General features: G+C 41.3%; 1 protein-coding gene across 1 annotated transcript; it reads right to left on the bottom strand.

The window, feature by feature from the left end:
- Positions 1-8,687: 8,687 nt before the first annotated feature.
- On the bottom strand, positions 8,688-10,359 carry LOC110780340 (14-3-3 protein 4-like). Its single transcript, XM_056832427.1, has 6 exons — positions 10,291-10,359; positions 10,134-10,186; positions 9,471-9,590; positions 9,126-9,357; positions 8,894-9,016; positions 8,688-8,711 (listed from the first exon to the last, which is right to left on the bottom strand). The coding sequence occupies exons 1-6, from the start codon at positions 10,357-10,359 to the stop codon at positions 8,688-8,690; spliced, it is 621 nt and encodes a 206-aa protein (XP_056688405.1).
- Positions 10,360-11,085: the final 726 nt, after the last annotated feature.

Raw genomic sequence — 11,085 nt, 5'->3', positions numbered from 1 at the left:
AATAGTATGAAAAGTTGTTTTGATTATTATTTTTCTATGTTTTGATAAATTTGCATTTTATTCGGTGTGAAATTGAAATTGTCAAACTGAAAACTGGTAATTGGAATGTCCAGTTACTGGTTTCAGTTTTTTATTATTTTTGAAAAATTGTTTTACCGACTACTATTTTAGCCGGAAAAATGCCGACCAACAAAGTAGTCGGAAATTACCGACTAAAAAAGTAGTCGGTAATTTTCCGACTACTACTTTGGTCGGAAAATTACCGACCACTTTTTAGTCGGTATTTTCCGACTAAAGTTGTAGTCGGTAATTTTCGGACTATTTATAGTCGGAAACGTAGTCGTAAGTTTTTTCCGACCACTTTTTAGTCGGAATTTGGCCAACTCCGACCTGAACATCTCCGACAACCATTTTCCGACTACTTTTAGTCGGTAATCATTTTTTCGACCAAAAACGCTCTTTTTCCGACTATTTTTGGCGGTCGAAAATTTGCCTTTTTCTTGTAGTGTATAATACAATCCAGCCTATACAAAATCAACCCAGGCAAGCTGGAACTCGCTACCATGCAGGGTCAGTCTGAGTCGTCACCAACAGTGATATCAACCACAGGCGCCTTGTCCCTGTTCCGCCTCCTAAGGCGCTCCAGATCTTGATCCAGCTCCGTCCCAGGGGTACTAGGATCCTGCTCCGAGATACGAAGTGTGCCAGGAGAGGGATGAACTCCCTGCTGAGGAGAGGAATACTGATAAGGCGGTGGCATCGCCATATACTGGTACGACCCAAACATCTGAGCTTGACGCATCCTCTCTATCTCTGCATACTAAGCCCAGGAATCTACACCCCAAGGCTGAGGACCACTTCCTCCGAAGTAGTAACCAAGGGAAGAAACAAAGGGCGGTGAACTGCCTGCACCTCCAAACGAATGCCTGGTGGGATCAACTGTTAGGTTATGATACATATGACAATTCATAAATCATGCGGAAACAACCATTAAGCCAGGAATACATATTATTTACACATAATCATTTAGCATAGTTTAGATGCATACTCTTTGTTGCGTGCCTTCCCTAGCTGCGCCCGAACCGAACAAGAACAAGTCTTTAGGACTCCAAGTGTCGTCCCTCCGTAGATAGTCTACAGCACGTCCGGATCCGCCTTAAGATTGACCAACTAGAATCGCCCTTAAGGTACTAATAATTTCGGCACTTTTAGGCAAGGTATGTGACTGAATTTTTCTCTCAAAAACTCACTTTGAATACTTGAAAACTCGTTATAAATTGTGAACCCAGGCCACATATTTATAGGGGTATGGAAAGAGAATTGGAATCCTACTAGGATACGAATTAATTAAATTAGAATCCTAGTGGAACTCTTATTTAATTAATTTATCTTTTAGGATTAGGAATTTAATCATTAAACGAATTCTATACGCTTTAGGATTCGAGTAACACACTTCGAGTAATACGCTAGCACCGCACGCAGGCCTTGCGGCCCACGCACAGCGCCAGCCCACTCGTCGCAGCCCCGCGTGCGCGCCCAAGCTTCGGCTGGGCCTGGCTTTTGCGCTGGGCCTGGTCGCATGCTTGGCGTGTGGTTGTTGCGCTTGGCTTGCTGGGCGATGGCCCGGCTTCGTGCTGGGCCTTCGTCTGGCAGGCCTCGTCCGATGCTAATTCGTACGATGCGCTTCCGATTAAATTCTCGATTCCGGAATTCATTTCCGATACGAACAATATTTAATATTTCCGATTCCGGAATTAATTTCCGTTTCGAACAAATATTTAATATTTCCGTTTCCGGAATTATTTTCCGATTCCGATAATATTTCCGATTCAGACAATATTTCCGTTTTCGGCAATATTTCCGATTCCGGCAATATTTCTATTTCCGATAATATTTTCCGATACGTACCATGTTTCCGTTTCCGACAACATCTACGACTTGGATAATATTTATATTTACGATACGATCCATATTTCCGTTTCCGGCAATATCATCGTTTCCGGAGTATTCATTTGCTTGCCTTTGACGATCTCAGCTCCCACTGAAACCAAGATCCGTCGATTCCGAATATCCATAGATGGAGTATTTAATGCCATTAAATACTTGATCCGTTTACGTACTATTTATGTGACCCTACGGGTTCAGTCAAGAGTAAGCTGTGGATTAATATCATTAATTCCACTTGAACTGAAGCGGCCTCTAGCTAGGCATTCAGCTCACTTGATCTCACTGAATTATTAACTTGTTAATTAATACTGAACCGCATTTATTAGACTTAACATTGAATGCATACTTGGACCAAGGGCATTATTTCCTTCATCAACATGTACAAAAGGGGAAGCTCCCCGCTCAGCATCAGAATGCCTCTGATGAGCACCAGCACCGGACCCCTGTCCCAGCTCCAAGCTCGGTCCCTCTTGCCTCAAGGACGTCTCCACCTGGGGTTCTCTGTCAACGGATCCTCTACGATCTCGACGACGCTCCTATACAAAATACAATTTCAAGAGTCAACATCCAAGTTCTGATTTCAAGAATACAAATTTCAAGATCAAGTAAGGCACCTCTCTGTCCCGGCCAGAAAGCTTCCGGGTCAGCTTGGCACAATGCCTCTTCTAGGAATCAAGCAGAAGCATCCAGCGACGCACTCTCGCCCGAGGCTCCTGCATACAAAATTCAAGATCAATTTCCAAATACAAGATTACAATCAGTTTCAAGAAAGTGCAACAGTATTTACAGCAGCATAATGCTCAGGTACGGCATCAAACGATCTCCGGTGCGGAGGAGAAGCTACAGGGATGGTCTCCACCACCTCTTCCCCGTCCGAGTTCTCATAGCGGAGGATCCTATCAGCATGGGGAATGTCCTCAAGATCAACCTCCTCCTCCTACATACAGTCATATAATCATACAATCATCCAATCATACAAGAATACAAGAATACAAGATACAAGGTTCAAAAGCTCACCGGCAGTACGAAGCGTACTGGTGGAGCCAGCCTCCTCAGGAAGTCGTCATAGCTCCCCTTCCTGTGTACAAAATCCCTCCAAGAGCGGCAAACAGCATCGCCCCTAGCCTCCACATAGAGCCGGGCCAGCTCTTCATCCAACGCCAGCATGGACCCCGGTGGGTCCTTGGGGACAAGTCTATTCCCCGAATTGTGCCGAAGGGACACTCGCTCCCCTAGGTACCACATGTGGCGGTACGCCCTTGGAAGCAAAACCCGCCGCCCAGACAGGAAATGGGCACGAGTAGCCGAGGTAGGTACAAGCGCGTTGGCAAAAGGACGCCATACCACCTGCAAAGCAAACATCTAAGGCAACAATACAAATACAAATACAAGAGAGCAAAACAATACAAAGGATTACCTCGGTAGCAGGTAGAACTCTCCAAGCTCTGCGGGAAGTTGCCAGAGGCACCCTAACGCGCACTGCTCCTATCCAAGAGGCAGCATACGGGTAAGCCGCATCTCTAGTACGATCTGGCGCCAAAGTCGGAAAGTGCTCATATATCCAAATCATTCAAGAAGCAAGAAAAAAATCAGTCAAGTTCAAATACAAACATACAAAGTCCAAGGAGTCTTAAATACCTCCAGCACACTCCACAGAGCAGTCATGCTCGGGTCGCTCCCCGGCGCAGTCCGGGAGGCCTGCTTCATCTCATACAAGAGGTGGCTATACGCCAAACCACCGCAGTTGTAGCTGGAAACAGCCCTCAAGTCCCGCAGAACGGACAGGAATCTGATGTGCACCCGACTGTTCCTGCTCGGGGCCATCACTCTGCTCACCAAAACTAAGAGGAAGAGCCTAACTCTCTGCTACGCAGACACACCTAAACCGCAGATAGCCTCCACAATCGCCGTCACAGAGGCATGGGTGTCGTCCTCCGACAAGTCAACAACAGGGCCAAGCAAGTCCCTGGCAGCGGAAAAGCGCCACGTCAACTTCGGATCAAAGGTCACGTTCCTCTCAGAAAAAGGAAGACCTGTGATCATAGCAAACTCAAAGGGGGTAATGGTGATCTCCCCCCATGCCATATGGAAGGTGTTGGTGGTATCCCACCACCGCTCCAACAAAGCCCACAGCCGGGGCTTGATCCCCGTTCTCCTCGAAGTGCCTCCCATGGCACGCCAGAAATCAGCCAGGCCAGTCTGTGACCAAATCTCCATGGCCTCCTCATCAGCACAAAGGGCTTTAATGGCCTTCTGAACCTCCACCAAGGACCAGAAAGTACGAAATGACTTTCCATCGGCCTACAGGTGAATGAGTCAATTCCAAACCTATACAAGTACAAGATACGAACTAAAAACACAGTACAAGACTCACCAAGCCAGCGCGAGGCCGCTGAGACAAGTGCCACTCCGGCCGAAACACCAGGTCGGAAGGACTCCAACCAGTACCAGCAAAAGTGGGCGCCTCCCGGGGAACCATACCCCCACCTGGTGCGTTTACTGCAGCCGCTTCATCATCCGAAACATCCTACTCAGCAGCCCGAACCACAGACGATTCGGCGAGCTTTCTCCGAGTGTGACGAGGCATACTAAATCAAGTGAAGTACAAAGTGTCAAAATTCTAAACTGGGGGCTATCCTATACTAGCCAATACAAAGTCAAAACAAATCCCCAGTGGACCTCTAGTTCAAAGTACAAGTTCAACACCAACGCCTAGGCTACCCATGCCGAAGCAGGTATACAAGTTCAACACCAACGCCTAGGCTACCCATGCCGAAGCATGTATGCAAGTTCAAAACCAACGCCTAGGCTACCCATGCCGAAGCAGGTATATAAGTTCAACACCAACGCCTAGGCTACCAATGCCAAAGCAGGTATGCAAGTTCAACATCAACGCCTAGGCTACCCATGCCGAAGCCAGCATTTCAAAACTCTACAAAACAACATCAAGGCATCCTAACTTATTTCTCTACCTGAGACCCCGCCAGGTCACTAGTGAGACTACTATCTACAACTACCAGGTACGACATTCAAGAAAACTTTCAAAAAAAAATCAAAACTACAAGTTCCAATAGTTCAAGTTCAAGGGGCTATCAAACAATCTTCTACAAGATTGAAGAAGCTTAAGCATACAAGCATCATTTCAAAGTACGAGAAAATCAAAACTACATGCAATCCTAGAGTTATTTCGTAAGCAAAACATGAAATACTTACATGGATAAGGCAAGAACAAGACCAAGGGAAGACAATTCGACCTTTGAGAGAGAAAGAGAGCTAGAAAGCAAGAGGTTGCTCCTCAAAATGGCACGGCAAGGGGCGCTTATATAGGGCAGCGCCGCGCCGTACGCCAGCCCAGCGCTGCCCGCTGCATGCGCGAATCTTCAGCGCGCGCGGTCTCCCGTGCTGATTGCACGTCCTTTGCTGCTACGGTCTTCCGCACCAAGCATCAAACATCGCATCAGGCCATCCATCGAAAAAACGGGTATACACCTGTATCTCCAAGTACAAAGAGATGAATATTTCAAGAATACAAAGTCCAAAAAATACAACGACTCAGGCGTTCAACTCCCAACGGACCCAAGCTCTTATCCCCAGCAAAGCACATCCCCAACGGATCAACTCCGGGTGTTCAAATTCAAAAATTCAAGATTCAAAATTTTCGATTCCAAGCTCCATCCTGAAATGATTGCGGAAAAGTACAAATACAAATCGGAGTCGTCACAACCGCACCGAGGTAGACTCTATCATTTTTTTCTAACGCCTGATTTATGCAGGTACCGGCGTACAAAGAGTGGTCTCGATTGAAGAACATCTTGATCATTCTTCGTCCCTTTCGAAATACTTTGACTTGCGCTTTCCTAACCGAACGCTCAGTCAAAGTGGGGGCTTCTGTAGACACCCAATTTGTGTCTCCCCTCTGGGATGATGACGATACCATTATCCTTACTAGGTGATTGGAATAACTCCAGGCGGAAATCCCAATTGCTAAGAATATTTCCAAATTCAAAATCCAAAATCCAATTCCCGAGGTCGTTGCCCTCCCGGAACTCGGTACAAAATACCACTTTCAAAATCCAATTTCAAAATCCAAGTACAATCTCATCTAGTAGACCATCCCATTGGTTTTACTAGGCCTTTTCCACTTAAAATCATATAAGGCAAGTCAAGTTCGGGCGCCGACCCACAAAACCGAGCATGCCGGGCCCCGTGCCGTACAACCGGAATTCAAAACCCGAGAAAGGCTTGTTTTTAGACGCAAAATAATGCCTTAACTTCCAATCAAACACAAAACGCCAAGCCTAGTACTGTTCGTACAAAGGTACAACACTACAAGACGAAACAAGGACGGAGCCCGCATCCTTGTTTTGGCGGCATTCACGCCACGTCACCAGCGCCCAGCGCTGGCTCGGCGTGCTGCGCTGGCGTGTGCAGGCGTCTTGCACCCATCCTTCCTATAAATACCCCTCATTTTCAGCATCAAAAAGGGAGGAAAAAACAGAATACAACGTCATAATACCGACATTACACCTCAAAATACAAATAAAAAACCCTTCAAAACACATACAAAATCTCTAATTCAAAAGCAATTGGGAGTTCTTGCCTAAACCTAAATAGGTAAATTCGAATCCCACTCTAATCAATCATGTTGTTTTGATTTCAAAATGATTAGCAAGTTGGCTTTTTTATTATTAAAAATGCCACTTGCAACAATCATACATGTTTTTCAAAAATCAAAACTTTTCAAAATACAAAAATGCAAACTTTCAAGATTCAAGGATGTTCAAAGTTGTTTACAATCACTTCTTTGAACTAGAATCACTTTCAAGCATGGAGTAATCAAAGATGACACCTTTTAATCCTTAAAGGTTTAGTCTTTTGAGATTCAAAACTCCATTTTTCAATATACAAGTTCAAGTTTTCAAATTTCAAGATCCCACCATGTTTAGGGTTGTTCATGACTACTTTTCTCTAAACTAGGATCCTTTCAAGTTCAAGAATTTTCAAGTTCAATATTTCAATATTCAAGTTTTCACGTTCAAGTTCAATATACAAGTCTAGGATATTTGGGTTGAGCAACCTCTCCCAAGTTGAGATTTTTGGCTTTGAATTCGTGTCGGGCGCACTTATTTTTAAGGAGTCGCTTGGCGTTCGAATCTCATGTGCCCAAGTACAAGTTTCAATTATGCACCTTTCAATATTGCAATTTCAATATCGCACCTTTCAATACCACAATTTCAATACCGCAATTTCAATATCGCACTTTTAATTCCGCAATTTCAATTCCGCACCTTTACTTGCCTAGTCCATTTCTAGGCAATGTGGACCTACTCCCTAGTCCATTTCTAGGGGGTCTTGTATTTTCTCATTCCGCACTTTATTTAGTATTGTGATGTTGCTCTATTTGCTTTATTGCTTTCATCACCGCACATGCTAAATACAACAAAATACAAGGTTACATCACGCTTAACAAAGATAATTTCTTGGACAAACCGGCCTTAGGTTCCTTTAAATCAATCTTTAAAGCAAAGTGACCACCACACAATTAGAGATTCTATTTGCTCTAAATTCAAACCCATATAGTCTAATCTAGGGTATATATTCGAAAATGTCGTGCCAACGTACTTGAATATTTCTAAAGCTCGCGGAATAAGCATTTCGTTCCCGTGCCCGGTTCTCACCCATCCTTTTCGAGGATTCAAAGCCTTATCCAAAAAAGAGTCACTTGCGGTCTTCCCAAACGAGACTTTAAACAATGTTTGGTGGCGACTCCTTCGAGGTACAAAAATACAATGGTTTTCTTAAGAACCGCCCCTTGTACGGAATTGCACACAAAGCAAAAAAAAATTCCCCCCTACAGTTACCCTAAATGGTTCGAGGCTGACCTTGTGTGTTTCCCTAAATTTTTCAGTTTTAAATAGTGTAAGATTTTAGTAAAGCTAGAATATTTTAACTATTCAGATTAAGTTTCCTTTCTTAGTTCTAAACCTACAGAAGAATTTATGTTATCTAGAGTACAATGGATATATTGTTATCAGATTAAGACTTAAGAATAAAGGTGGTATCAGATATGACATGTTTACATCTATTGATAGTCAAGTCATGGATAAACTGTTATCCCACCATTAAATTACATACTTTTCTGGAATTAAATCAAAACTAACAACCCGAAACTCTCTCATTTGAAACGGTTTTCTTAGCACGGTATAAAATTTAGTTGTGTATAAAGCAAAAGATACTGTAAAGGGCATTTGGTAATGTCATGAATATTCTCATTTATTGCAGAGATCTGTTATTTTTTGTCTCACTCACTTTATTTCCACTGATTGACTGATTGTTTACCTAGCGCGCTTCTATCATACCTACAGTTGGTCATCATTATCACATAAACTGCGAGAAACATGCAAAAGAAAGTGTTTTATTCCTCTTGCCATCATTAAATATATAATTTTACCAGCAAGTAGTTTAGACAAAAGAGAAAAAAAAACTTCCAAAAAATAATATTGTTTCACTCATATATTCAATTTACAGTTAAAAAAGGTCTTTACATATGCAAACATTACTAGGCTCATTTGGAATAATCCCAACTAATATGCTGAAAAAGACGTCTTCTAATTCAAATAGTGATAATTGCATGTTAATCGGTCACAAAAAAATGCAATCAAACAATATTTTCTATCTCTTTGCAACTAAATCAGTACTTCAGATCTCGATATTCGTCAGAGAAACTCAGAAAAAAGATCCTATTTGGAAAATTCAGCAGGACACTGAGCAAGAATATAAATCAGGTTCAAGCAAACCTAAACCGTAACCTAACAATAACTACAAAATGCTAAAAGATACTCCTTTACCATTTTGTAGTTATTATTAGGTTAAGGTATAGGTTTGTAGTTAATAAGGTTAGGTTAAGGTTAAGGTCTCGCAGAAAGTTAAGGTTTAGGAAAGATACCTGTTTTGTAAGATTGCAGGCACGGTCAGGTGAATTCAACATCTCATAGTAGAACACAGAGAAGTTTAGAGCAAGCCCAAGCCTAATGGAATGAGTAAGGGCCAATTCAGCAAGAGAAATGTCCTTGAACAAAACAAAAAAACTGGAGTCAACACAACTGAACCACAAGAAAACTTTGATAAATGCAGTAGAAAAATATCAATACCAATACATCATCAAATATAAAACCCACCCGAGCAGACTTGTAAGCCAACAAGGTGTTCTCAGTAGCCTCCTTGTGCTCAACTCCTGTCTTGAACTCAGCAAGGTACTTGTGATAGTCACCCTTCATGTTCCGGTAGAAGACCTCAGATTCGGATGAGGAAGCTGAAGCTGAAGGGATAAGGTGTGACTCTAGAAGGTTCAATATTTTGACAATAGCAGTACCTACATCAACTCCTATCCTGCTACTCTTAGCTAGAAATCTCAAACAATTTCACATTTTCCCCTACACATAAAGATACCATGATGATACCGAATACTTGTCTAATTAAGATATATAACTAAAATTTCAAGAAGGGAATAAACAAAGTCTTACAAGTGCTTCACCATCAATATAACAACATGAACCAAAGACACCATAAAAACGATAGTCATGAAAATTACAGAAGCAACTAATTGATTTTTTAAGGATGTTTTCTCCAATACATTAATAAACCTAGACAAAGAGAACAAAAAAATTACCTTAAACCACTTATATATATCTGGAGGTCAAATACATCTCGATGAGAGTTATATAAGTGACTAAATCAAGATAAGCAACATAGTTCTAAAACAACTTGAACTGGGATCTAAACGTAACAAGTAGTTAGTATATAAATCCATTTCAAATCCTCTAGAAACTAACACTTTCAGTAACAGATATGTGGTCCTTTAATTCAATCAAAATCCAATTAAAATACACATGATATGTATGAGTAGTTGTTTACTCTCTCTCATATCAAATGAGGCTAATCAATAATCTAAAAATAATTGAAAGAAATGTATACATAATAGAATAGAATTAGATTATTATCTTTCTAATTAATTTCGCTTAGCTATACTTGCTAAACAATCAGAATAGATTAGATTTAGATTATTATCTTTCTAATTAATTTAGCTTAGCTATACTTGGTAATCAAAAATTTGGATGCCTAAAAAAAATCTAGTAAAGTAATCCATCCCGACAAGGGCAACTACCATCAAACAATTATCCTCTCACATAGATACTTCCGCCTTTTTACCTTTTGAATAATTATATATTGCTTTAAAGCTCTAAAAAAATTAACATTTCAATCAAACAACACATGAGCAGACAAAATTTCGAAAACAATAATGTCTAAAAGAGAAAATTAAATCAATCATGTCATCTTACATACCTTAGCAACCCCGGTGAGATGATGACCTCCACTAAAAAATATGTATGTTGAGTTCTCAGACGCTTGCATTCGTTAGAAAGAATAAAATCAAAACCCAATATTACATTATAATCAATGTTTTAAACAATAAATCAAATCTGAAGAACAAAGAATCCATTAAACTCAACAAAACAGAAAGAGAGAATTTTGAGTAATGCGGAAATCGCAATTTGATTTCCTAGTTAAGTAAAATCTAAACAAAACAACCCTAACGAAACAAACATGGTGATACCTTGAATGGTCCAAGTCGAGAAATAGAAATAATGCGAGCAAACCATATACGAATATTAAAGATTTCAAGCAAACCTTTGAATTCATGAGACGTTTTGATCCGAATCGTAGAACTCCTACTGGAAGATTCATGAGTCGTCGAAGATGGAGGAGATCTTGAGCTTGACGCCTTTGATATGGTAGTGGTAGTCTGGTACGGGGACGGTGGACAAAGAAAACGAGGAATCAAAGGGAGTGAAGAGGGTGGCGAAGGGGTAGGGAAAAAGAGGGTATGTGAGATGAAAGAAGGGAGTGAATCAGAAAATTAAAAACCTAGGTTTTGTTTAGTGTATTCTTTGAGGCGTTTAGAAAGTAACACCGTGGATTAATACTTAATATTGGTTCGAGGCGTTTTCTTTAAAACTAACGCCGCCAATTAATGGTCATTACGCCTAAATGCTAAAACGGGACATTATTTTGAGGCGTATGCAAAAAAACGTCGCAAAGACGTAGCCGCGAATGAATATTTTTCTACTAGTGTGTTAC

The sequence above is a fragment of the Spinacia oleracea genome, chromosome 6, assembly GCF_020520425.1.
Source record: "Spinacia oleracea cultivar Varoflay chromosome 6, BTI_SOV_V1, whole genome shotgun sequence".
NCBI classification, from domain to species: domain Eukaryota; kingdom Viridiplantae; phylum Streptophyta; class Magnoliopsida; order Caryophyllales; family Amaranthaceae; genus Spinacia; species Spinacia oleracea.
The sequence above is the reverse complement of the archived record's forward strand: the minus strand, read 5'-3'. Positions and strand labels throughout refer to the sequence as shown.

Coding starts and splice junctions, on each gene's coding strand:
- LOC110780340 (XM_056832427.1), bottom strand. CDS start 10,359: ATGCAAGCGTCTGAGAACTCAACATACATATTTTTTAGTGGAGGTCAT. Junction 10,187..10,290: donor ATCTCACCGGGGTTGCTAAG/GTATGTAAGATG, acceptor TAATTTTTTTAG/AGCTTTAAAGCAATATATAA. Junction 8,712..8,893: donor CCTGCAATCTTACAAAACAG/GTATCTTTCCTA, acceptor ATTCTTGCTCAG/TGTCCTGCTGAATTTTCCAA.